At 48.1% G+C, this 26,541-nt stretch overlaps 1 protein-coding gene across 2 annotated transcripts in view; it reads left to right on the plus strand.

Moving 5' to 3' along the window:
- The window catches only part of PHF3 (PHD finger protein 3), a 640,592-nt gene that overhangs the window by 160,655 nt on the left and 453,396 nt on the right, over positions 1-26,541 (plus strand). For both annotated transcript variants that reach the window (XM_085610899.1, XM_085610900.1), the window contains one exon: positions 7,074-7,257. In XM_085610899.1, coding sequence (XP_085467025.1) covers positions 7,074-7,257 — 184 coding nt within the window. The remainder of the gene's footprint in view (positions 1-7,073; positions 7,258-26,541) is intronic.

Consider the following 26,541-nt stretch of genomic DNA (forward strand, 5'->3'; position numbering starts at 1 on the left):
GTTCCTGCCTACGGATTGAAAATGGACATGGTTAATAATATGCGTCTACCTGAGGCCTGATGCAGAAATGGCACGGAAATGGTGACAAAATGGCTGCTTAGATGTTGGTGTTACTGATGAACATTAACACGTTAATTGGACTATCTCTAAAGGGTTTGGGGGGGAAACCTGTGGGCACAATGTTTCTACGGCCATTTACCCCAAGACTCTCTGACATCAAAAAGCCACAGATATACCCAATACTTTGCTAGAGGTGTGTTGCATTTAATATGGAAATATCTCTGGCTTTAATGGTAGGGCTCCCAGAAATCACTCGAAATGTGTGTGGTGCTCAAGGGCGGAGAAAATGTCCTGTACCCCAATTACTGGAATTATCTCCAACCCGCTCATTTCTGATGCAGTACCAGATCTGAAAGGCCTCAATCTTTCCTCAATGGGCCTTTTTGTGGGACTTGCAAATCATGCAAAGGTTTTGATTTTACCTGAGAAGAGTGTCCTTGCAGTCAGGCTGAGAGCCTGTAGACGGGTATCTCAACCATGGGGCCTTCAAAAACTGAAAAAAAAACAAGTTGTGTTAATGGGAGAGAAAGGCACTGCAGTTTTAAGAATTTTGAATGAGTCTTCCTCCTTTACGCTTAGACCTTTACGTGATTGGTCTAAGAATGCTGTAGTTCAATATGAGTACATACGAATTTTCAATTTGGTTCTCAGCTTATAGATTTGAATAACATGGTCTCGGTAGGAGCAATTATTTTTGCCACCTAACTAAAGTGACAGTCTACCTCCATATCCCACTAACAAGAGGCCAACGTTTTTTGCTTGTGGTAACAATAAAATGCTCCCTTCGGGTGGTGCCAATGCAACCACCTAGAATTGCTCTACTATAGGACTTCCCAATAAAATCCTACACTGTTAAAACTAACTACACTCATGGACAGAAAGACATATATAATCTCATTATGAAATACAGGAAATTAAGAAGCCTATTTTGAACTTTGCTGGCAGCCTGCTGGGTCAGTTGATGCCCTGGCCTCTGCCCCAGCCGAGGACTGCTAAACATTTTTAGAGATGCTTGCATGCTTGGTAGGGATCCCCATGCTTTTAATGGAATCACAGATGCATTGAAGTCAAGACCCAATGCTATGCATAAACCTTGGGGTTTTGGCCCTGCTCGGCAACACAAAAGGCAATGACGTGCAAGGATTTTTCTCTCTGTGCATCAGAGCCATTGTTGCTTTTCCTACAAGGTCCATCATGTGTTGCGTGACAGGCTTTATCGCAGAAATTCGTTGATGGTCAGTCTACTTCAAGTAAGATGGGACTGCCATTACGGTGACCTGGCAACCTGTGACAGATGGACCTCCGCATCAAGGCTTTCCACATGCAGGGTGTGCTGAGGCTCCATCTGCAGAAATACCGCAGTTCCCCCCTGCCGGTAGGACTGGGGCCAAGTCCGCTCTTCTCTGCAGTCTCCTCTTCTGTGCTTCTTCTTTCATCCTCCTCCGTTTTTAGGTTGCGGGAATCTGCCTTCTTGGTTAAGGGCTGCACCCTGTATTTAGGGGGCATTTTAGGGGTCTTGAGGTCAGTAGCCAATGGGCTACTTACCTTAGGGTGACTACACCCCTGGTGTGCTCACCCCACGTGGGGGAACAAGCACAATTCCTAATCCTGATTGGGGAGTGCCTGCCATTTGCAATATGGTGGGCACTAAAAACTGCTTCACCTCACCTCCCCCACCTGAAGGGTGGGGTTGGCAGAGTTGGGCACACCTTCTGGGCTGGCTAAATTTTCCCGCCCGTCTTCCCACTGAAGAGGAAGGGAGAAAGGAAGGGGGCCTGCTCCTGATAGCAGCAGAGGCTGGGGGTCGCATTACAAAGCCTGCAAGGCCTTTGAAGCCCCCTGCCACAGATGGCTGTTCCTGGCCTGGGGGAGTTGTGACCACCTCCTCCCAGGAGAGGCTTTGTTTCTGGCCTCCGGGAGCGAACGTTCCCACCCCAGGGGTCCAGAAACATGTCTTGTGGTGGCAGGCTGGTGTGTACCAGTCAGGGAACTCACCAGAGGCTGGTCGATTTCTGAGTGCATTGTATAGTAAATCCCACACTGGCATCAGTGCGGGTTTAATATGCAGAGAAGTTTACTACCAATCTTCCCAGAATTTAGTAAAGCCACATTGTGCTGTGGAGTTCGTAATGACAAACTCCCAGACCATAAACTCTTTATGACTTTACTGCAATAACAATAGCTAAGAATGGACTTAGAAACTGTAGGGGTACAGTGCCCGTGCAACTGTACCCTTACCAGTGGTACAGTGCACCCAGCTTGAGAGGTGTCTTACCTATACCATAGGCAGTAGGTTGCAGATATAGCTCACAGGAATGTGTGCCAAGTCGACTCTTTACTTTTCTCTGCACCAAAACACTCAGCATGCAATGGCAGTGTGTTTGTTAAGGTACAGGACCTCTAGGGGAGGCACAATATGTGCTGCAGTCCTTAGAGGCCTTCCCTGGTCACAGTGCCCTTGGTAACCATGGTACCTTTTAAAGGGGACTTACATGTGGCCAGAGAGGTGCCAATTGTGGGTATAAAGGTACAGTTTTGGGAAAGAACACAGGCCCTGGGAACCTGATTGGCGGGGACCCAGGGCACATCAAGTCAAAGTGCATCAGAAATCTAACAAAAAGTGGGGGGGTTACTGTAACAGAAACCCAGCTTCCTACAAACACCTTCCTAGTGGCAATAACATCTGCCTAGATAATCAGTGAGCTTTAGGTTTTGCCATCCAAGCCTCCATGCTTGAATATCTACCCAGACAAGCTGGTTCTTCGAGCTGGAGCTTCCTTTCTGCCAAAAGTTGTCACTCCCTTTCATGTAGGCCAGTTCATCACCCTGCCTACTTTTTATGCTCTGCCACATCCTTTTAAAAAAATGGAGCAGCTTCACCGACTGGACCCAAAAAGAGCATTGTCGCTCTACCGGGACCGCATGATAGAGTTTCAGGTGGACGTGCAACTTTTCGTGGGGTATGTCGGAGTGAAGAAGGGAAAGGCCATGCAGAAGCGGACCATCTCCCAATTCCATGCAGAAGCAGACCATCTCCCAATTGATCGTGCTCTGCATTAAAATCTGCTACGCACTGGCCAAGAAATGACTCCCTGAAATCATATGTGCCCATTCCACCAGCACCAAGGCTACAGCCACTCTGTTAGTTCATGGAGTACCATCTGCCAGTCATCAATGTGGGCTTCTGTGCATACGTTCACAAAACACTACTTCCTGGACAGTCGGGTCTGTCGGGATGGGCACTTTGCCTGTTTTTTGTATTAAATCGTTTCGCAAACCCACCTCCTGTAGGTATTGCTTGGGTATCTAATCTAAAGAAAGGAACCTGTGGCTTAAAGTCTATCAGCTGAACAAGTTTCTTACCTTGACTAGTGCTTTAGTTGGTAGAGACAGTATATAGCCAAAGATTCCTTAACAACCCGCCCATCCTCCCCACTCTGTGAATGGATTTCTATTGACAGGCTTTCCCCTTTCACTGCCCTGGTTTTCTACACCAGTGATCAGTGTTATTCCTGGCACGACGCTCCTAGCGTGGAAAGTTGGGAAAGAACCTGACGTCAGTGTAATGGGGTGGCTCCTATATAGGCACTGCAAACGTCACTGCTGGCTGCGCCGCCACGCAGAGCTAGTCGACGGCACCACACGGCGCACAGGGGTACTGTTCACTAAACATTTCAAGATCCACTCTGGTACCTGGGGATAGTTCCAAGGTAAGGAATCTGTGGCTAGATAGTCTCTACTAGATAAGGCTTAACCAAAGGTAAGTAACTTGTTCGTTAAAGGTGTATTCCATTGTTAAAACCTCACTGCATGCAACTTCATGTATATTTAGTTAGTTACAGGTAGCTGTGCAAAGTTCACATCCATCTTTATCTATAAATATAGTGAGGGGCAAACCAATTCCCGCTTCAAACTCCTTTTATCCGCTTCATTTATTCAACTTGTAACTCCTCTATTCATGTATGTAAATAACTACTTTAGCATGAAACTGCAGTGATAGACCACTCCAAAACATAACAACAGCACATAATAAGTGATGTGTATTCGCCTCCCACTGCAGGACATCATTTGCTCCCATTACCAATGGGGATGGTCACAAGACAGGAAAGTTTGTGGGCTTCACCTAGATTACAGAAACATGCACTTGGGACTAAGGGATAAGTGCTGCATTCCGTACATTTATTGTAAAAGTAGCCTTAGAAGATATATGTAAGATAGTCTTCCATTGTTCAAATTTACAAAGCACGACTTTGTGGATATTCAGGATCTCTGTGAGACTACAGTAAGACAGACAGTTGTATAAACACACACCTCAAGCCCACGTCTCTAGATGGAATATTGATTTACATTTGATGCACAGCAAGTGCATTGAGCATAGGTTCACTCAACCAAAGGAAAAAGGTACTTATGTATACCAATAGTTTGCTATTCCGTATGACACTCGTAAACAGCCCTGGTGAAATCGAACAATACATAATTAACATTTACAGCCTGTAATAATCACCTATGTACACTTTGATATTTTTCCTCATAAGCCTTCAAGGAAGATAGAATCTAAAGAAGGCAGTCACTTTGTGGGGTCATTGTGAGCTTACATTAAAGTTATGTACTCTGACTTTGATTAACATCCCAAACATTTTTAGGTCTCGACCTTGCTATCGCGTAAGCGATCGCAAAGCGAGACTATTGTAAGGGGGTTTGAAAAGTGCTCCCAAAAAGCGGATTGCATGGCTAGCACGTGCACAATCACGCGCATCGTGCCGCCATGCAATCCACCTTTTGGGAGCACTTCAAAGGGTCCGCTCCCCCGCCCCCAAGCGCGCGCGCGCCACGCTCCGCCGGGCTTGTTTTTTTTGGCGCATTCGCGCGTGCACACATCTCCCAGGCTTGTTGCTCGCGCTTCTTGTTACAATCGCGATCGCTTTCACTTTCGATCGCTTTCACTGTTAGCCATAAAATATCTGGTGTCTGCTTTACAAAGCTTCCCTTGATAAAATTGTGAATTTTTGCATCATAGATTCGCATCATAGATTTTCACCTATGATTTGAGCAATTTATATTAATTTTCATGTATTCCTATTCAAAGATAACATAATTATGTAGCGTTTTAGGAAACCCTCCCTGCTCTCTGAAAAGTGAGGATCTTTCACTTTCGATTTTGCTTACTCCAGACGCCATGTAATAAATCACCCAGAAAAGTCATGCTACATCAGGCTTCCAAAGCATTTATCTCCCAGTAGTTTATTTCTCAGACTTTTCAAGTACTATGACAAGCGGGAAGCCGACGCTTCATACAGCATCTTGATAAATAAAATAAACCTGGCATGGATTTTACCAGTCCGTGCCTGTTTTCAAAGCATGTCTTAGAGACACGTGAAAACAGCTGGCTTCCTGGGCATGATGGATGAGGAAGCAGTCATTTAACAACTAACAGCAGGACGAGAAGACTTTTCCGAAGCACCTTGTTGATCAACGGAAAAGCACGCACCCTAATGAGGCGATTTAGGAGCTAAACGGTGAGAGCAAAATGAGGCTTGAGAAGACGTCGCCTTCTCCCCTGAAGTACGCTCTGTCCCTTGGGAAATAAAACATATTACAAGGAGCATGCACGTCGCAGCCTTATTTAAATCTATGCGTTCCTGATTCCTTCCTTTTTTGATAGTAATTACATTCTTCTCAATAAACTCAGCACTTGTTTTAGTTCCTTCGCATTGCTGAATGACTTCTTCTGACACTGGTGGCGGTAAACTTTGAACGTGATGGGGGCATATACCCAGGCTGAACACACTGAGCATATTCTTACACAACAAGACCAACCCATTTGCCTATGCGGAACTAGGACGGTGTATAATTACATTAGAAAACAGTGGTTCTCATGGATATAATTTATTTAGCTCTATCTGCCTTTCGTAGCTATCGCGCGTCTCTTGTACTCTCTCTCTCGCACTCTCAAACACACACACATTTACTCTTAGCCTCCGTGGCACTCTCGTTCTCCCTTTTGCACTCACATTTTTCGCTGTCAGCTTCCATGACTCTCTGCTGCTCCCCTTCTTTTACTCTTTCTCTTTCATTCACTCTTTCCGCAGCCTATCTGTCTCCATGGCTGTCTCTGTTTCTCTCTCATATTATGCCCCTCTCTCTCTCTCGCTCTGTTTTTCTCTCTCAAACACACACACATACACGCTCAGAAAGATGCTTGTAAGCACACATGTAACTGCAGCCCGGACAATGAAAAACATCTGAGTGTGTCCAGACTACGTAAACTTGGTACAAGTGCAGTGAATTTTGCCTGAGCTTTTTTTGCACCGACCTTCTAAGTGTAAATATGATGTTTTTACCGATGGATGGCTGCACAAAACGGGCTTCTGCAGCAATCGGTGCAAATGTGTTTGCAGTGATCATTCTGTGCAGATTTTGGTGCAAGCATTGCGATGCATGAGTGCCATGGTACTATGTCGGTTGTTCAAGGGTAGATGGGTTCAGATCTTCGTTTCGGTCTGCTCTTTAGTTTTCACAACAAAGCAAAGACAACCCTGAAAATGTCTATGAAGCATAAAACATCTTAATGTAAATTGTCTGGCAAATTCCTACTGCAGATCTGGATAGGGAAACCCCCTTGCTTGGATGCTAGCCAATAGGTCTCGCCTTTGGGACCTTATAAGTGTTTAATCATGCAACAGTTAATGTTGCTGCACCAAGGATATTGTGCTGCATAACTAAATACTTATAAGGTACCAAAGTCGAGACCTATTGGCTATGCCAATGCTTGTATATTTAGATGCCTTTCCAAGATCAACCTCTAGGTGGTGGAGTAATGCTGATCATTCCAATTTAGTATAGACTTAAGTTGGAGAATTATTGTCCGTGCCTTTCTTTTTTCCATGATTATTGTATGCCTCTGTTCTATAAAAAAAACTTATTTTAATGTTGATCACTTAAACTTTACAAGGGACGTTTCAATGGGTTTAATTGTTTTACTAGTTAATTAGTAATCAAATAACCTTTTGCAGGACTCTGGAGATAGATGTGTATCAGAAAGCAAAGAATTGGATAGCAAAAAAGTGCACAGTACACCTATGAAGAAATCAACACAGACATCTTTATCATCTCATCTCCTATCTGAAGAGAAGAATGATAACCTAACTAAACACCTCCCAAATGTTTCACTTACAGAAGAAAAAATGCAAAAATCAGGTAATTTTGTCTATATAATAAAATAGAATGTTTTAGCTCAACAGAAGTTTGCTGTGCTTGAATCGTTCTTCTTCTACCCCTCTAATGATACTCAACCTCTTCCCCTTGCTGCCAAATTGTCAAGAACATGCATTTTTAAAGAGCTGCATATATGTATGTGTAAAATATCTCTCTCTCTCTCTCTCTCTCTCTCTCTCTCTCTATATATATATATATATATATATATATATATATATATATATATATATATATATATATATATATATATATATACTGAAAAAAACTAAAATTAAAGTGATGTTAGTAGTATCTGACTTTACATTAGAAAAACCTTAGAAATGTACTGAAAAAAGCAAAAGTTAAAGGGATGTTTTAGTTAGGTGAAAATATCATGTGAAACATACTGTTTGAAACTAACAAACCACTAAAATGCACTTGTTATAGTTATCTCAAGTAAATATAACTCACACCCTAAAGTAACTAACTTGTGCACCTGCCATGCACAGTATTATCAACAATGATGGCATTTCAGATGTGATTAGGGATGTTATAAATTTAATATTCGAGGGTAAAGGCAGTGCATGGCGGCAGCCGAAGTTATAGTTACAGCAGAAAAGTCCTGGGAGAATGCTGTAAAGCCCACACAAAGCAAATCTTCAAGATATCGCAAGCGCTGTCTAGGCTCGACCTAAAAATTAGGGTTTTTTTCCCCATAGAAATTGTTTAGTGCACTAAAATGAGGACACATTTTTTTAGTTCTCTAATAGCTACAAAGCACTTTTAAATTATTTGCTATATTTATGTGTTTTATTCAGTTGATCACTTGTTTATTTGTTGCACTTAGGGGAGAGGATGTCTCGCTACGGCCGGATCTGCTGACTTTGCAGTTGGGGAACCAGGTTCAAGTTTCGGCCTCAGCTCAATATCCTCTGAATTTGGGCAAATCACTGACTAAAATCAAAATGAATGTGACCTTATATAATGTTACTGATGCTCATATAAAGCACTACAGTACCATTTGGGTCAAGTCTGTGCTATATGAAACTGCAAAATGAAAAAATGTAAATAAATTAGGCGTTTTACATACTTCTGTCATTGGTCTTCTCTTAGGCTCAATTTGCATCATATTTGTGCTACATTTGGGCACGTCTGTCTCTGGTGATCATCTTGGAGAACAGGTTTATTGTGAAGCTCCCTAATTTCCTCATTTACAAACTCAAAAATGGCCTACAAGTTGCACCCCAGACACGCATTCCTCAGATCACTATAGCGCTGGAAGGACTGCCCTGCTGGACCCAGCATAGAGGGGCCTCACCGAAGACTGGACTGCACTTGCTGCACTCAAGCGCCTCTCAAAGAGGACTGTGCCTGCTGTGTCCATTTATGGAAAAACGCTCCAATTGTGCCAGAACGGAAGAATCGACTCCAAGAGCTAGTTGGCTAGCCTCTTGTTAAGCTGCAGGATCACCAAAAGCTAAAGAACCCTGAACTTCTCAACAGCCCACCTGCCCAGGATCTCCTGAGTCCTGACTGTCCTGAGGTGTCCCCACGCCCATGAGACTCATAGCTGAAGTGGATCTGTTCCCCAGAAAGGAAATAATTGCTTACCTGTAAGCAACCACTAGATCTGCTGTAACAGGGAGAGCAGTTGATCAGGGGTAACTGGCCTTGTGCTAAACACCCCGAGTGCATTGTGGAAGATTGACTCCTGAGGGCGTAGCTGATCCCTGAATTCCGTAGCCCTCAGAGAAGCCCTTGGAAAACGTACAGGAAACTTGGAAACCACTGCCCTGGCATACATCAGTCACCCCTCTAGCTGGGTGCCCTATGCCAGTGGTGAGGGTACATGTGCATGAGCCCTGTACCTCTACAGTGCCCAAGTCCATTCATGGGCACTGTAAGTGCAGTGCTGCCATTAAGAGTATATGATGCTGGGAGTTTGTCATTACGAACTCCACAGCACCATAATGGCTACAGTGAAGACTGGGAATTTTGGTATCAAACTTCTCAGCACATTAAACCCACACTGATGCCAGTGTGGGAATTAATGTAAATTGCACAACAGAGGGCATCTTAGAGATGCCCCCTGAAACTCGACCAACTCCTAGGGACCTGACTGAGTGGCTGCTTAGGCTGCCACAACCAGAAATGTTTCTGGACCCCTGGGTCGAGAGCTTGCTGCTCTTGGGGGCCTGAAACAATGCACATCCTGGGACGAGGTGCCAAGCCTCCTCCCCCAGGATGGGCAGGGTTCACGAAGGAGAAGCTTCATAGGCATGCCACCTTTGTGAGCCTCTCCAGACCATTTGCTGCTTCCCGCAACTGGTCCCCACTGGTTCTTTTTTTTTTTAATTTGTTTTAATTCTGTTTAGTTCGAGGCATGTGGGCTGCTGAATTCATATCTGTGCATAGATCGCCGCCTAGTGTTGGGTCCGGATGATTGCACGTTGTTGTCCTGGAAGAGTCTTCGAAATATCCTGGGATAGGTGACTCCTCCCCTGGACTACAGTGCGCATGGGCATCCTCTCCATCCTCAGATTGTTTTTTTCCGCCATTGGGTTCGGATGTGCTTATCTTGACTCAAGTTAGGAAAAACTTTTTCTAGGCCAAAAGGCCTTTAGTTCGCGTCGGTACTGTTCCCGATCGGTATCGATAGTATCTTGTTAGTTTACTAACTTCCAGAACCAACTTTTTCGCTTCCTACCCGACCATCGACCCGTCATCGACGATGGAATCGAGGACACCATTCAAGCGGTGTCCGGTATGTAATGCGAAATATTCCCACATCGACGTCCATCCGGTGTGCAACAAATGCCTTTCACCGGATCACGACGAATCTACATGTATGGCCTGTGCCCGATTCCGATCCAAGAAGACTCTCCGGAATCGACGAGCAGCGAGACTCGAAGCGCAGCAAGCGGCACCGGCCCCGGCCGACATCTTCAGCGCTGAGACCGAAGATGTCGAAGACGTGGAGAACCTACCCTCCAGCCCCGTTTCCGAACACGACTCCGGCTCGGAAGACGTCGAAGAAAGCCTCTTTCGCAGAGACGAAGACGACACCGAGGTAGGAGACTACAATGAGGCCTTAGGGGCCGAAGAGAGTAGCTCCGGTGACGAGCCAGGCATACCCGTACAGACTGAGGACATCCCAGTGCGCCAGTCTATGGCTCCGGTCGAGGGATCGCCTTCGGGCCTTACCCAGGACCTATCCCGCAGTTCTTCGGCCCCGCCCTCTGGCCCGGCCTCGGACATTCAGCGGCAGACATTAATACCCAAACCGGCTGGTTTCCCTTCTTCGAAACCGAAACCAAAAGCTGTATTGGTTCAACTGAAACCGAAACCGAAAGTAACGCTGGTCGGATCGAGGCCCACCACACCTTCGAGGCCAGCAAAACCCATCGGCACCGAGCGCACCAAACGAGACTTCGGTGCCGAGCTTGCAACGGCCGACGTCGGCGGCGACATACGGAAAAAGACCTTTGGTGCCACCAAACCTACTCGGCTCCCGGCACCGACGCAATCGACTCCGACCACAAAGGTCAAACTGCCTGCTGCGTCTCACACCGCTTCGACAGCACCACCAACGGCACACTCATCGAAGACGTCGACGGCCATTACCGCCCCTCGACTCGATGACTCACCGGCGCCGAAAAAGTCCACGCCCGCTTCTACGGAACCGTTCGGCGCAAAGGAATCGATGGCGCTCCAGGTGCGGCCCGTTGCTGCGCAACGCACCAAACACAAAACAGTCCTCCAGGACACATCGGGCTCCGAGCCAATAAAAGCTCCAACAGCCTCTTCGGCACCGGCCAACATTACTTTTGGCCTGCCGCCATCCACAGCCCCGAAACTGTTCCAAATCAGGACACGGGTCACCCACACCACGATCACGCCTGCCGAACGTTCTCCTGCGGAGACGTCTCCGTCACATATCATCGACGCCGACACCGGCAGGATGCTGCTCCACAAAAGGAGAATAACTTCAGAGCCAGCTTTGGACTCCTTCCGGATCCCACTTAAAAGAAAGCTGCCAGTGGCTTCGGAACCGGTTCTTTACGAACCTCTCCATTCCCCCTACCAGGATCCACAGTCCTTCTCTCCCACACACTCCGACACAGATGTTTTGGAGGACTACATGGGTGACCACGTCCCCTACCCCGGAGAGATGGACCCTGAAGGCCAACAGGACCCTGATCAAGCTTGGGATGACCCTGTCGACTCCGGTGCACCTATAGATGCACAGGACCCGCAACTCTATGGAGCAAAAACACCTCCCACAGAGGACACTGCCGCGTTCAACGCCTTAATTGAACGCGCTGCGGCCAATCATGGGGTGCAACTTCACTCTGACACCGTAGAGGACGACTTTCTCATGGACACTTTCGCATCCTCAGAAAGGAACATAAAAACTCTACCCATGTTGAAGGGTGTCCTCAAACCAGCAAAGGACATCTTCAAGGAACCCACCAGGGCAAGAGTAATAAACCCCAGGATCGACAAAAAAATACAGATCGGCGCCTGGGGACCCCACCTACATTAGAGGCCAGTTACCTCTGGATTCAATTGTAGTTGCGAATGCTCGCAAGAGGGCACACTCGCAAACAACAGGTGATGCTCCTCCCCCGGACAAAGAGTCCAAGGTGCTAGAGACCTCCGGCAAACGGGTTGCCGCACAAGCGGCTAACATATGGCGTATTGCCAATACTCAGGCGCTCCTCGCTCGCTACGATCGAGCACACTACGACACATTAGAACAACTACTCCAACATCTCCCTGACCAATACAAAGAAGGTGCAGAGATCCTCATCAGGGAGGGCCAGCTCCTCACAAATGCATCCATTAAGTGTGCACTGGATGCCGCGGATACAGCTGCCAGAGCCATAAACACTAGCGTCATGTTACGACGACATGCCTGGTTGCGAATCTCCGGATTCAAACCTGAGGTACAAAATAACATCCTCAACCAACCTGTCAACCCCGACTACTTATTCGGGCCGGAGGTTGACACCACCCTAGAGAAAATAAAAAAAGACACGGACACTGCAAAGTCCATGGGGGCTCTACAAACGCAGTCCTTTCGGAGCGGCTCCTTTCGTCGCCCCGGAAATAGAGGAGCAGGTAGAGGACAGGGGTCACAGCAAACATACAACAAGGGCAACACACAGAGCACCTACGACAAAAACACCCGGGGTGGATATCGTGGCTCCAGCACAAAGGGCAGAGGACGCGGCTACGGCAACACCAGGTCCTCCCCCAAGAACAAGCAGTGACGCCCTCTCCCTTCCTCCCGACCACATAACACCTGTCGGGGGAAGGCTACAAAGGTTCCTGTCCACGTGGAACTCCATCACCACGGACAGGTGGGTCAAAGATATTGTCAAATACGGTTACTGCCTAGAATTAACCTCAACTCCACCCACAATACCTCCAAAAAACCGTCCTATGTCCTCAGAGCACTTAACGCTCTTACAGCAGGAGGTGCAAAGTATGCTACTAAAAGGTGCAATAGAGGTCGTACCCGTCCACGAGCAAGGTACGGGGGTGTACTCCCTGTACTTTTTAATACCAAAAAAGGACGGGTCGCTCAGACCTATATTAGACCTGAGACCCCTGAACCGGTACATTCTCTCCGAGCATTTTCACATGCTCACTTTACAGCAAGTCCTCCCGCTGCTCAAGCAGGGAGACTTCCTGGCCACACTGGACCTCAAAGATGCGTATTTCCACATACCCATTCACCCCTCACACAAAAAATACCTCAGGTTCACTGTTCAGGGGCAGCACTACCAGTTCAAAGTCCTTCCCTTCGGCGTGACAACAGCACCCAGGGTTTTCACAAAGTGCCTAGCTACTGTAGCGGCACATCTGCGGAGGCAGCACATACACGTCTACCCTTACCTGGACGACTGGCTCATTCAAGCAAAGTCAGCCCAACAATGTGCCAGCCACATGTCCCGCACCATTCACCTCCTTCACAGTTTGGGGTTCTCACTAAATTACCCAAAGTCCCATCTCCAGCCCGCACACGTACAACAGTACCTAGGTGCGACCATAGACACTCTGGCGGCCACAGCTCAGCCAAATTTAGTGAGAATCAACAGCATACAGATGCTGTGAGAAAGTGGCTCTGTATATACTGTTCCCTAATAGGTACAGGGTGTACAGAGTCCACAGTCCCCCAGAGGCTGATAGAGGTCAAAGTTAGGTATGACCTTACTCTCAAAAGTGGTAGCTTGGTCGAGCAGTAAGGCAGTACCAGAGGACAGTGTAAAGCATTTATTGTACACACTCAGTCAGCAAATGGTTTCACACACTCAATAACTGAACTCTAGGCCAATGGTTTATATATATAAAATATATGCTTGTTTTATTTTTAGAACCACAAAGGGGGTAAAAATATACTTTCTCAGAATGAGAGGTTGAATATAAATACTTTTGTCTTAAGCAATACATTTGTGTAAACAGTCACAGTTGGTTGCAATAAACAATCCTATTTCCTAAACATAACAATGCATTGAGCTCAATGGTAAATTCAGGTTATTTGTAATAAATTACTTTTCAGATTACTTTTGGAATTCCAGGTCTGGCTCCTAGAACCAGCCTTGGGTCAGTATTCAGAATCAAGTGATGAAAGTCGACTTAATAACTGTAATGATTTTTAAATAATATTTAGCTATTTCAAAAGTTAGCACTTAGAAAATATTTCAAAGAAAACATTCAATGGATCTCTATGGCAAGAAATTCACATTGCAGGTAGAGTACTTTATCGTTACTTTAGTAATCCAGGACTGGGTGCCTAGACCCAGGACTGGGGTCCTTATCAAAAGCAGGTAAGTAATTTCGTTTGCAGAATTGGTACGATTTTAAAAGAATATTTCAAATTTGCAAAAATAGACACTTAGAAGAAATTTCACAGAAAAGCAGACAATGGTTTCCTATGGGAGAAAAATGAGTTAGAGGTAAGTATAGTTGTGAACACTTTTCAGAGTCAGGGCTGGGCACCAAGATCCAGCACTGGGAGCTCACCTAGGAGCAGGTGAGTAAATTCGTTTTTGTCACTTGGCTGATTTTTGGTGAATTTTTGCAGTTTTGAAAAGTTCACACTTAGAAGATTTTTGAAGAAAAAGCCAGTCAATGTTACCCTATGAGGAAAATGAAGTTAGCGGTTTAAGGGTAAGTACTCGACTGGCAGTGTTGAAATTCCGGGCATGGACTCAGGGGTCCCCCAGTGTCAGGTAGGTACAGTTGGTTCACCCTCAGCGGTTTCAGGACGGCCGGGTGCAGAGAGAGTTGGGCCCAATGTTATCCTATGAGGGATAGGGGGGCCTTGGTTGGTGGCTGCTGTCTGGCAAGCCACGCGGCTGTGGGAGCTGGGCTCCTGGTCACTTACTCAGGGCAAGTGGGGAAGTAGGTTAGTGTAGAGAGGGCACTGCCAGGGCCACTCGGGCGGCTGGGTGCAGGGTGCTTTTGAGCCTTAGGGCGCTCAATGGAAATCAATGGGAATGTTCCGGTTTGGAAAGAGGCTGCAGGCTCGGGGACGAGGATGTTTCAGGTGCCACCACCACTGCGAGAGGTAAGTTGGGTAGTTGTAGGTTAGGTGGGTACCCCGGGATTGGGCACAGGGGGTCGCAGGGCGCCGGGTGCAGGGGTGCCTTTTGACGTCGGGAATCTTACCCTCTGGTTGATCGCGGCTGGGGTGGCACTTGGTTCTGAGGCTGCAGGCTTCTTCCGGGATGTTGAGGGGGGTCCTTGGGTGCCGGACTCTGGGTCACAGTCGCCGTGTGGTCGTCCTCTGGGTCTTTGTCCACTCCGGCACTGGCCAGGCTTGGCTGGTGCAGTGTGTGTTGGGTCCGCGGTCCCGGGCTGGTGCCAGGGATAGCAAATAGGTTTCTTGAGTAGAGCCTCTACTCGTGGGAGTCCCAGGGGCTTAGAGCTAAAAGGTAGCCAGGTCCTCCGGGGTTGGTGAGGTTGCTGGCCACGAGGGATGCCGCGCTGGTGCAGGTTCGAGAGTCGACAGGCCGGTAGGGCTGGGGCCAAAGCAGTTGGTGTCTTCTTCTCTTTTTAGCAGCTGCAGGGCAGGTCTTTGTTCTTCTTGCTCTTCTTGTAGTTTTCTATCTGGAATCTAAGGAAGGAAGGTTCAGGGTGCCCCTAAATACTAGATTTAGGGGCGTTACAGGTAGGTGAAGGCCAGGGACCAATGGGTCCTTGTCCTGGGGTGGGTACACCCCCTATCCTGCCTCTCTCCTGTGGGAGGGGGGCAGTAGCCTAATCCTGATAGGGTAGGGCCTCCCATCTTCAAGATGGCGAGAGCCCGGAGATGTGCTTCACCTCGCCTCCCCCACCTGAGGGGTGGGGTGGGCAGGCTGGCACATCCCCTGTCCTTGTATGGGGTTTCCGGCCAAGCTTCCCGCCAGAGTGGGGGGTTGCAGTGGCCTGGGGAAACTCCAAATGGTGGCCTGCCTTTGAAGCTTCCCTTTGCTCATCCTGGGGGAGGAGATTTCTCACCTCACCCAGGATGTGCATTGTTGCAGGCCCGGGAGAGCAGGGGCTCTCCCACCCAGGGGTCCAGCAACGTGTCTGCTGTGTGGCAGCCTGGGCAGCCTCAGAGCAGACGTGGATTGTAAGTTAGCTGTAAGGGGGCATCTCTAAGATGCCCTCTGGGGTGCTTAGTACATTAAATCCTACACTGGCATCAGTGTGGGTTCAATGTGCTGAGAAGTTTGATACCAAACTTCCCAGGCTTTAGTGGTGCCAATATGGTGCTGTGGAGCTCGTGTTTGACAAGCTCTCAGCACCATGTACTCTTAAATGACAGCACTGCACTTACAGTGCTCAGGAATGGACCCGGGTACTGTAGGGGCACAGGGCTCCTGCTCCTGTGCCCACACCATAGGCGTAATGCACCCAGCTAGAGGGGTGGCTGACATATGCCTTGGCAGTGTAGGTGATGGGCATGGTACACAGTGATGTGTGCCATGTCGACTCTTTGTTTTGTCCTGCACCCAGACACTCAGCCTGCAAGGGCAGTGTGTGTGTAAGGGTACAGGGCCTCTGAGGGTGGCACAATGAGTGCTGCAGCCCTTAGAGGCCTTCCCTGGCCACAAGGCCCTGGGTACCTAGGGTACCATTTACTAGGGGCTGACATGTGGCTAGGGTTTGCCAATTTGGAGTTTGTGTGGTTTAAGGAAGGAACATAGGCCCTGGGCACCTGATTGGCAGGAACCCAGGGTACACTCAATCGAAGTTCATTCAGCAATTTAGCAAAAAGTGGGGGCATACCATGCAAGAAAGATGGCACTTTCTCACAGATGCTGATTTCCAAGTTCAAACCACAACACTCCCTACCCGCGCGAGTGTTCATGCAGTTGATAGGCATGATGGCCTCCTGCATTTTCATAGTCCCACACGCGAGACTACATATGCGCCCGCTCCAGGAGTGCTTAGCACGTCAGTGGAATCAGGCTCAAGGACAGTTGAAAGACCTAGTGTTGGTGAGCGGTCGGGCATACAACTCTCTGCATTGGTGGAATCCACAAAACCTTTGCAAGGGCCGACCGTTCCAAGAGCCTGTTCCACAAATAATACTGACAGCGGACGCGTCTCTCCAGGGATGGGGAGCTCATGTACTCAACTACACAGTGCAGGGACTATGGACAACACAACAAAGGAAGATGCACATCAACATTCTGGAATTGATGGCGATCTTCCTCGCGATGAAAGCGTTCAAAGTACACTTGTGCAACAAAGTCGTGTTGATCCGGACGGACAACATGACTGCCATGTACTACATACAGAAGCAGGGAGGAACACACTCTCCACAGTTGTCTCATCTGGCTCGGAGCATGTGGAAGTGGGCCATTCAGAGGAACATGTTCCTCATGGCAGAACACCTCCCCGGCAAGGACAACCAGATGGCGGATCTGCTCAGCAGACACAGCCACCAGATGCACGAGTGGGAGTTACACCCATCAGTACTCCAACCGTACTTCCAGCAGTGGGGTCATCCAGAGATAGACCTATTCGCCACAAGCGAAAACGCAAAATGCCAAAGCTTTGCCGCCAGGTTCCCACATCCGCAGTCGCAGGGCAATGCGATATGGATGAACTGGTCCGGCAGATTTGCGTACGCTTTTCCCCCAGCACCACTAATACCGCTGGTGGCACGCAAACTCAGACAACACTCACTGACACTCATCCTGGTTGCTCCAACGTGGGCACGCCAGCCGTGGTACACCACCTTTCTCGAACTCTCCGTGGTGCCGCATCAACGGCTGCGGGTCAAACCCGAGCATTTGACGCAGAACCATGGAGAGGTTCAGCACCCAGATCCGCAACAGCTGAACCTGGCAATCTGGCTCCTGAAGTCCTAGAGTTTGGCTACCTCAACCTGCCACCTGACTGTATGGACATCATTAAGGAGGCCAGGAGACCCACTACCAGAACTTGCTATGCAGCCAAATGGAAGAGGTTCGTCATTTATTGCAATAATAATGACATCAACCCGCTAGACGCATCCATCCAAAACATTATTTGTTACCTATTACACCTCTACTGATGCAATCTGGCGTACACCTCTATACGTGTCCATTTGACCGCAATATCAGCCTATCTACAGACCAGGCAGCACCTCTCTCTATTCAGAGTGCCTGCCATCAAAGCATTCTTGGAAGGACTCAAACGAGTCATTCCTCCTAGCCACCCACCAGCCCCAATGTGGAACCTCAACTTGGTCCTCACACGCCTGATGGGTCCACCCTTTGAACCTCTACACTCATGCGAGATTCAATTCCTTACCTGGAAAGTAGCTTTCCTAGTAGCGATAACTTCTTTACGAAGAGTTAGTGAACTCCAGGCACTGACCGTCCAAGAGCCATTTATACAAGTTCACACCAACAGGGTCGTACTACGTACCAACCCCAAGTTCATGCCCAAGGTGGTATCGCAGTTCCACATGAATCAGACTATTGAACTGCCGGTTTTCTTTCAAAACCCACAGACTGTCGCTGAAAGGGCACTCCATACCCTAGATGTAAAGAGGGCCCTCATGTATTATATCGACAGGACCAAACCCTTTAGGAAAACACAACAACTTTTCGTTGCCTTTGCCCCACACCACAAAGGTAACGCTATCTCCAAAGCAGGTATAGCCAGATGGATCGTTAAATGTATTCAAATTTGCTATCAAAAGGCTAAACGCACTTTAACGATTCCCCCACGAGCCCACTCAACACGTAAGTTAGGGGCCTCCATGGCTTTCCTAGGAAACATTCCTTTGCATGATATATGTAGAGCAGCCACCTGGTCCACTACACATACATTTACCAAACCCTATTGTGTAGATGTTCAATCAAAACAGCAGGCAGCTGTAGGACAGGCTGTTCTCAAAACTCTTTTTCAGACCGTTACAGCTAGCACTGGTAGCCGCCGCTAATAGAGGGCACTGCTATGTATTCTATGCACAGATATGAATTCAGCAGCCCACATGCCTCGAACTGAATATGCTACTTACCAGTATGCATCTGTTCTTGGCATGTAGGGCTGCTGACATTCATATCGCCCTCCCTCCTCCCCGGCGCCTGTAGCAGCTGCAGCTCTCAGAATTACTGTAAAGCATGGTCATCACTTTCTGTATCTACTCCATCACTGCCACAATGGCGAAAAACAATCTGAGGATGGAGAGGATGCCCATGCGCACTGTAGTCCAGGGGAGGAGTCACCTATCCCAGGATACTTCGAAGACTCTTCCAGGACAACAACGTGCAATCATCCGGACCCAACACTAGGCGGCGATCTATGCACAGATATGAATGTCAGCAGCCCTACATGCCAAGAACAGATGCATACTGGTAAGTAGCATATTCATTATTTTCATCCATTTAACAACAGACAGTCAATCAAATTAACATTGCAAGCAGTATTCAGTACTTCAGCCCTCCGTGTGGAGCTACAGTCAGAACAATGGCACATCAGTTACTGGAACAGTGCATAAATGGACATTACAGCAGTGTTACACCTGACGTGAGGAACAGCGTTGCACACCCCACCTATTTGCCATCCTCCTCTATCGACTATGCCTTACTTTGTGACCCTTGAACCATGCGGTGGGATAGGCGTCCACCCCAGGTGTGCGCGGACCTGGCAGTATGATAAGGGACCCAACTATTACTAATGGCCAGAGACCACTCATTCCACCATGGTAGCATATCCGTCCCCTTCTTCTCCTGAGGGTAGCCATTCCCACCTCACCGCACACTAGGATGGCCTCCCCTCTCCCCAAATAAATCTGTACCACCAACCCCCCCTGGACACCCGAATATCTTCTGCCCAAATGTGTAATTTAGAGATCCCTGGAGGGTCGTCCCAGACACTAACAGAACCGGAGGAATCTTCAGTGCGTAGCCTCAGCTGCGTCAGAGAAGCCAGGTCCATGGGGATGGGATAGTAGATAGCAGGTTAAGGAGGCCCAGATATCTCTAGGCCTAGAGGAAACAGGGAGCATTTCGGCATATGTGGCAAGTCGTTCTTGGCAAATCACTAAATCGTCAATCCAGTCCTTAAACTTGGGCGCCCGCCCTCTTCCCCAGCGACAAGCCACCCGTCTCTTTACCATGAGAAGGGCAAGAGCAACAAACTTGCGAATCGCAGCAGGAACAAGCTTAACATACCCTGGTAGCGCCATCAACGGTGTGGGTTCCATCTCTGTATTCGTCATCAGAGCTAATGCTTCAAAGACGTGCCCCCAAAATTCGCGCACCCTCGGGCAGTCCCATGCCAGGTGCAGGAAATCCGCCCTAGGAGCCCGACACCTTTCATAGCTGTCCGAATACAGTCTGTGTAAAAACGTATAATGGAGTATACAGAGCCTGCTGCTAGCCGACACCCTCTCAGTTTGCAAACTACAATATTCCCATTGTTCGTCTGATAGGGCGAAGCCCAGTTCATCGCCCCAGCGCCCACAGGAAGGCGCAGCCGGAAGCAAATTCTGCGCATGCACCGTCCGATATAGTAGGGAGACCAGTCGCTTGCACGTCGTGCTTTTGAGCATAATTTGAAGCGGAGCTAGGGTCTGCGGCTCCGCAGGAAAGTCTGGAGTTAATGACCAAATTCCATGCCTGAGGCGAATATAGATAAAGACATCCATCGGAGTCTGCTGTAGGCCTTGGAAGAAGCAGGAGTATGCTCGGATGATAACTAAGAGGCAGCAAAGAGGAATAAAGCAGAGTTACATTCAGCATGCGCCCAATACGCTGTCAGGCCGAAGCAGTGCAGGTGAGTGTGGTCTGATTACGATCTCTAGGTGTGCTCAAGTCATATAGTACCCCCTCTAATGGGATGGGATGCGCGAGCCAATGCTCAGCCGCTACTTGCGGCATATACCGCGGCTGCTTCACCCAAAACCACGCATAGTGAGCTTGCACACTAAGATAGTAGAGCTCAAAATTCGGTATTCCGAACCCTCCCTGTGCGTACTAACGAGTGAGCACCTCCCATTGCAGCCTCGGCAGTTGCCCCCCCCCCCCCCCCCCCCCATACCAGGCGCGTCAATTCAGAACGAAGTGTCTTGAAAAAAAATCAAAACAGGGTGATACGTGATGTTTAAAAATAAATAAAGTAGTTGAGGGAGGATCACCATTTTAATAAGGGAAGCCCGCCCCGCCAGAGAGAGGGGGAGGGCTATCCAGCGACTAATATTTTCGGTTATACGAGTCATTGTGGTGCCATAATTCAAACGCATGAGTTCCTCCCTATCTTTCGTGACCCGAATACCTAGATATCGCAGCTCTTCCTCGCACCACTCTAATGGGTAATCTAACGGGAACCGCCCCGTAACCGCCGTCAGCGGGTAGATACAGGATTTCCCCCAATTGATTCAAATCCCCGACAGCACCCCGAAAGTTATAAGTTCTCGTAATATCGGGTTCAAATGTTGTTGTGGGTCCGGGATATAGAGCGTGATATCGTCGGCATATAATGATATCAGGATCTGCCGCATATTGCACCGCAGAACCTTGTCATTATGTCGCTGTCTCAATCGCGCCGCCAGCGGCTCTGTTGCCAGGGCAAAAAGCAGTGGGGACAACGGGCAACCCTGCCTTGTGCCTCTGGTGATATGGAAGGCCTGCGACGTTTGCCCATTAATGAGTACTTTAGCGACCGGCGTGTTATATAACAGCCGGATCCAAGATAAGAAGAGTGGTGGGAATCCCATCCGCATCATAACCCCGAAAATATAATCCCATTCTATGGAATCGAACGCCTTGGTGGCGTCTAAAAAAAAAAACACGGCCATCGGTAACTCCGGTGAGACATTGTTTAGTACAGTAAAAAGCGTTCGCTAGTTATGAGAGGTGGCTCTTCTTGGCACGAAGCCCTCATGATCCGGGATAATCAGATTCTCCATGAGTAGACTCAGTCGGGTGGCAATTAGTTTGGCTAAGATTTTAGCATCGCAGTTGAGGAGAGATAGCGGTCTGTAGGAGTCGCACTTCCGGGGTGACATCCCTGGCTTCAAAAGGGAGACAATGATGGCCTCCCTCATAGACGCCGGGAGGCAGCCAACCTCTAGCAATTCCTCATACACCTCCCGTAGGATGGGGCCATGAGATCAATGTATATTTTGTAGAAATCTATGGGGATGCATTTCCCAGACTGCATACTCATTATGGCATCCCTGACCTCATCCAGCTCAAATGGTGCACATAAGAACTCTCGTTGCCTATCGGTCAGCCAGCCCAGCGCCACATCGTCCAAAAAACTGTCCAAGTCCAAGACGCCGTCCCTCTGAGTGGTGTACAGCTGGGCGTAATGATGTGTGAAAGCCTGAAGAATATGGGGAGTATCACCATGAACCATGCCGTCCGAGTCCTCCACCTCTAACACACACCCACAATGCCGGTCCTTTCTTATTACTTGTGCTAGGGCCTTACCGGGTCTGCCTCCCTCTACGAAACAGCGCGCCACCCAGAACCTCCCCCAGAACCGAGTCTCCTTCTGCGCAGCATCCATGTATGCCGATAGTGTTTTTCTGAATTCGAGTTGGGCAGCTCTACTTGGGCTCACCGCCAATTGTGCTTCCAGCGATCTAAGCTCCCCCTCCAAATTATTCAGTGTATGAACTATGTCTTTAAGCACTCCTGCCCCCTTAGCGATGCAGAACCCCCGGAGAGTGGCCTCAAACGCCTCCCAGATAGTCTCCACACTGTCCACCGAGCCCTTGTTACGAACAAAGAAATCCTGTATCTCTTCCCGTAGCTCCGCCTGAAAAACGGTATCCAATAAAATAAGAGCGTGCAAACGCCAAGCTCTGCGCGGGGCATAAAAATCTGCAGATGCCAACGTGATCTTAACTGGGGCATGATCTGAATACGTTCTAGCCAGATGCTGCACTGAAACTATCGCAGGCCCCAACCCCCGGGACAACAACCAATAATTCAGGCGGGCCCATGACGCCGCCTTTGCCGTATAATGCGTTCCCTCTCTAGCGTGTGGGTGGGTGTGCATGCCGCCAAGCGTCCAGCAAGTGGTAGGCCACCACAATATCCTGAAGAGCCGCGCCCGCCTTGGTGCAGTGATGAGGGGCAGGGTATGACCTGTCCTGACCGGGGTCACATGTTACATTGAAGTCTTCCCCCCCCCCCCCCCCCCCCCCCCAAATAATATGGCTAGAGCCTATATCAAATATCCTGGCCCATAGGGATGTAAAAAACTCCGGGGTATCTACATTAGGCCCATAGCAACAGGCTAGTGTGACTGATTCCGATCCCAATCTTCCCCACATCAGACAGTAGCGGCACTGCGGATCACAGGCGGTACCCACAAGCTGAAATGGGATCTGTTTCTTAACCAGGATAGCAGTACCCCTCGCATAGGAGGAGTAGGAAGAGAAGAGCCTATAGCCCACCCATTTGCCTGCAAAGGTGTTCAGTTGGTGGGGATCAAAGTGCGTCTCCTGCAGCATAGCTATATGTATCCTGTGCCTGTCCAGATATGCTATTATGTGCCACTTCTTCCTCTTACATTCCAGGTAAGAATAGTCAATGCTCCGGCTTCACTATCCGCCATCTATTGAAGCATGTGCCATCAACCTACAAGGGACCCACACCGAATGTCCCTCCACGTCCCACACTCAATGTGAAATCCAGTCTTGACTATGCATGATGTATGCGCACCTTGAAGCACCTGATACCGCCTCCAAGACACCAGCAAAAAATCTGTGTGATATGACTGTCAAACTTAAAACATAACATCCCCCCCTCCCACTGCAGCAACCCCAACTTGCCAGAATTATGCGCCCACCCGCCCTCCCCAAAGTGTAACATAAGCAAGAACCCCATTACCGCCTCCGCATCAGTTGCGCAGGTGGCTGTCCCAGGGGGATACCCGTCGGGGGACATTGGTAGGTGTACTGCTCCAAAAAGTTTCAAAGTATGGAGTTTTGAAAACTGAAAATATTGTTTAAAAACCATGCGAATAACCACAACGTAATTACTTACCTGTTTCTATTAAATATCCCAGTGTTGAATCTAGGTATCCAGCACTGAGTTAGAAAAGTAACGTAAAATGTAACTTACTTGCAATTTACTGAACGAGCCTATTCATTTTATTGTACTGTATTTGCTAAGTGTTGCATACTACTGCTCCCCTGTAAATCGAACAAAGTACAATTTCTATTGCATTTTCAAACTGTTCTATATCCAGTAACTTATTACAAAAAAGTATTTAATTCTTACCTGTACCAGGCTTGCTTGGGTCTAAAAATAAACAACAGTATATTGTTATACAAACACAATTGGCCTAGAGTTCAGTTCTTGAGTGTGTGAATTAATTTGCTGACTGAGTGTGTACATCAAATGCTTTACACTGTCCTCTGATTCTGCCTTACTGCTCGACCAAGCTACCACTATCAGAGAGTAAGGTTCTATCTAACTTTAACCTCTGCCTACCTTTGGGGACTCTTGGACTCTATACACACTGTACCTCACTTTGATGCAGTATATATAGAGCCAGTTTCTTACAGCAGTGTCAACAGTTCTGCTTGTTGGAATTTCCAAGGCGGCACTCGCTAGGCGACGCTCTTCGTCACGAGTGGAGTTGTGGTCTTCTATATGTCTTTCCGCCTTGACCACTTCTGCCCAGAGTGCTGAAGAAGATCAAGCGCGACCGGGCCCAAGTCATTCTTGTGGCTCCGGATTGGGCACGAAGAGTCTGGTATCCCGAGATCACATGGCCATAGATCCTCCCATCAGACTGCCTCTTCGGGAGGATCTTCTGTCGCAGCAGCAGAGGATGGCCCTCCACCCGAACCTGTCCAGACTTGAGTGGTGGCAGTTGATGTTGTTTGACCTGCCTTCCGAAGTCTGTGATGTTATCTTGGCAGCCAGGCGTCCCTCCACTAAGACTGTATACGCCTGCAGATGGAACAAATTTGTGACATGGTGCACAGAAAAGGCTGTGGATACCCTTTCCTGCCCCTCTTTCTGAGGTTCCCTTGTTCCTTCTTTCTTTGTCCCAGCAGGGCTCTGCTCTAGGCACTGTAAAAGGCTACCTCTCTGCCATTTCAGCCTACCTTAGGCTTCCTGATCAGCCTTCTCTTTTCAAGTCCCTTGTTGTAAATCGCTTCCTTAAGGGCATTACTCATCTTTTTCCTCCTGTTCCCTTGGTAATGCCCCAGTGGGAAATGAACTTGGTTCTTACATAGCTAATGTGCGCTCCCTTTGAGTCGCTACATAACTGTCATCTCAGGATTCTGACCTTAAAAACTGCTTTTCTGGTGGCCATCACCTCTGCGCACAAGGTGAGTGAGATCCAAGCACTTTCTTCTAAGCCTCCTTTTCTGACTGTTCTTCCGGACCATTTCTAGATGGGTTGTTTTGTGCATCAAAGCTTGTTATTCCTTGGCAAAGAAGGAGCCTCTAGTGGGGTTGCGCGCCCATTCCACCACTGTGATGGCAGCTACCACATGGAGTCCCCCTTAATGACATCTGTCAGGCAGCTACGTGGGCATCGCTGCACACGTTCACGAGACACTACTGCCTGGACAGCCAAGTCCGGCGAGACAGCTTCTTTGGCCGTTCTGTTCTCCAGGACTATCTGGTGTGAACTTGGTTCGCAGACCCACCTCCGGGGTTGGTATTGCTGGGCTATCTATTCTAAGGTAAGGAATCTATAACTAACTCTTTCTTTCAGATGAACTTGTTACTTCCCTTCGGTAACGATATATCTGTAAGAAACATAGCTTAGTTATAGATTCCTTACCGCCCCACCCATCCTCCCCATTCTGCGAACTGACTTCTACGGTTAAGGACTTCCTTTCAGGGCCCTTGTTTTGTGCACCAGTGAACAGTGTCTTGCATGGCTCTACGCTTCTGGCGTGGAAAGTTGTGTACAGAACTGACGTCATCGTGCGAGGGCGGCGTCTATGTAGCTATCGAAACCTCATCCCGGTGACCACGACGCCAATGACGAACGCGGAGCCGACCACCGCCACCTTTCGACGCGCAGGGGTACTGCTGACGAAAAACTTCCCGGATCCAGTCTGACGCCTGGGGGTAATTCTAAGGTAAGGAATCTATAACTAACCTATGTTTCTTACAGATATATCGTTACTGAAGGTAAGTAACTTGTTCGACTGGCCCCCGTCCCGCTGTGGCCCATCCAAGTAATTACATTTTTTTAAAAAATGAATGTACCTTCCTTTGAAAAAACGTATCTCCTGTTTTCTTTCATACATTTTGCCATTTTCAGTGTCTAATTGAAGATATTTCTTTATTGTGTTGGTTCTCTTACTTATTTTTGTTTTGATACTTCTCAATACTTTAGCACTTGTCCTTTGACTAATTCTCACTGCTCTGTAACACACCTTATTACATGGTGAGGTCCCACAACCACATCACATAATAATCCACTTACCTGCTGCTAGGCACCAGACCACGCAGCACACAAAAGAGTAAGAGTAGGTGTGTGTATAAAGCAGGACAAATTATTTGGCAAGGGATTAAATGTGAAATCAGTTCTCTGTATACCTGCATCATTGGAGAGGGAGAAAATGTGAGACATGTTTGTCAGTCCACTGATGAGGAAGTTAAACCTGTAGTCATTTTCAGTATCTCAAATAGACCCAAGTCATGCTCGAAACAGCCATTTGATGCTATAACCTGGCAATTAAAGGCCAAGCACACACATTCCTCCTCGCTCCAACTCTTCTATCCACCCACTTCTTTCTGTGTTTAAAGGTTATCCCCCGTGGTGCAGGGAAAAAAAGCCAGCACTATTGAACTATAA

The sequence above is a fragment of the Triturus cristatus genome, chromosome 6 (genome assembly GCF_964204655.1).
Source record: "Triturus cristatus chromosome 6, aTriCri1.1, whole genome shotgun sequence".
In the NCBI taxonomy this organism is placed as follows: Eukaryota; Metazoa; Chordata; class Amphibia; order Caudata; family Salamandridae; genus Triturus; species Triturus cristatus.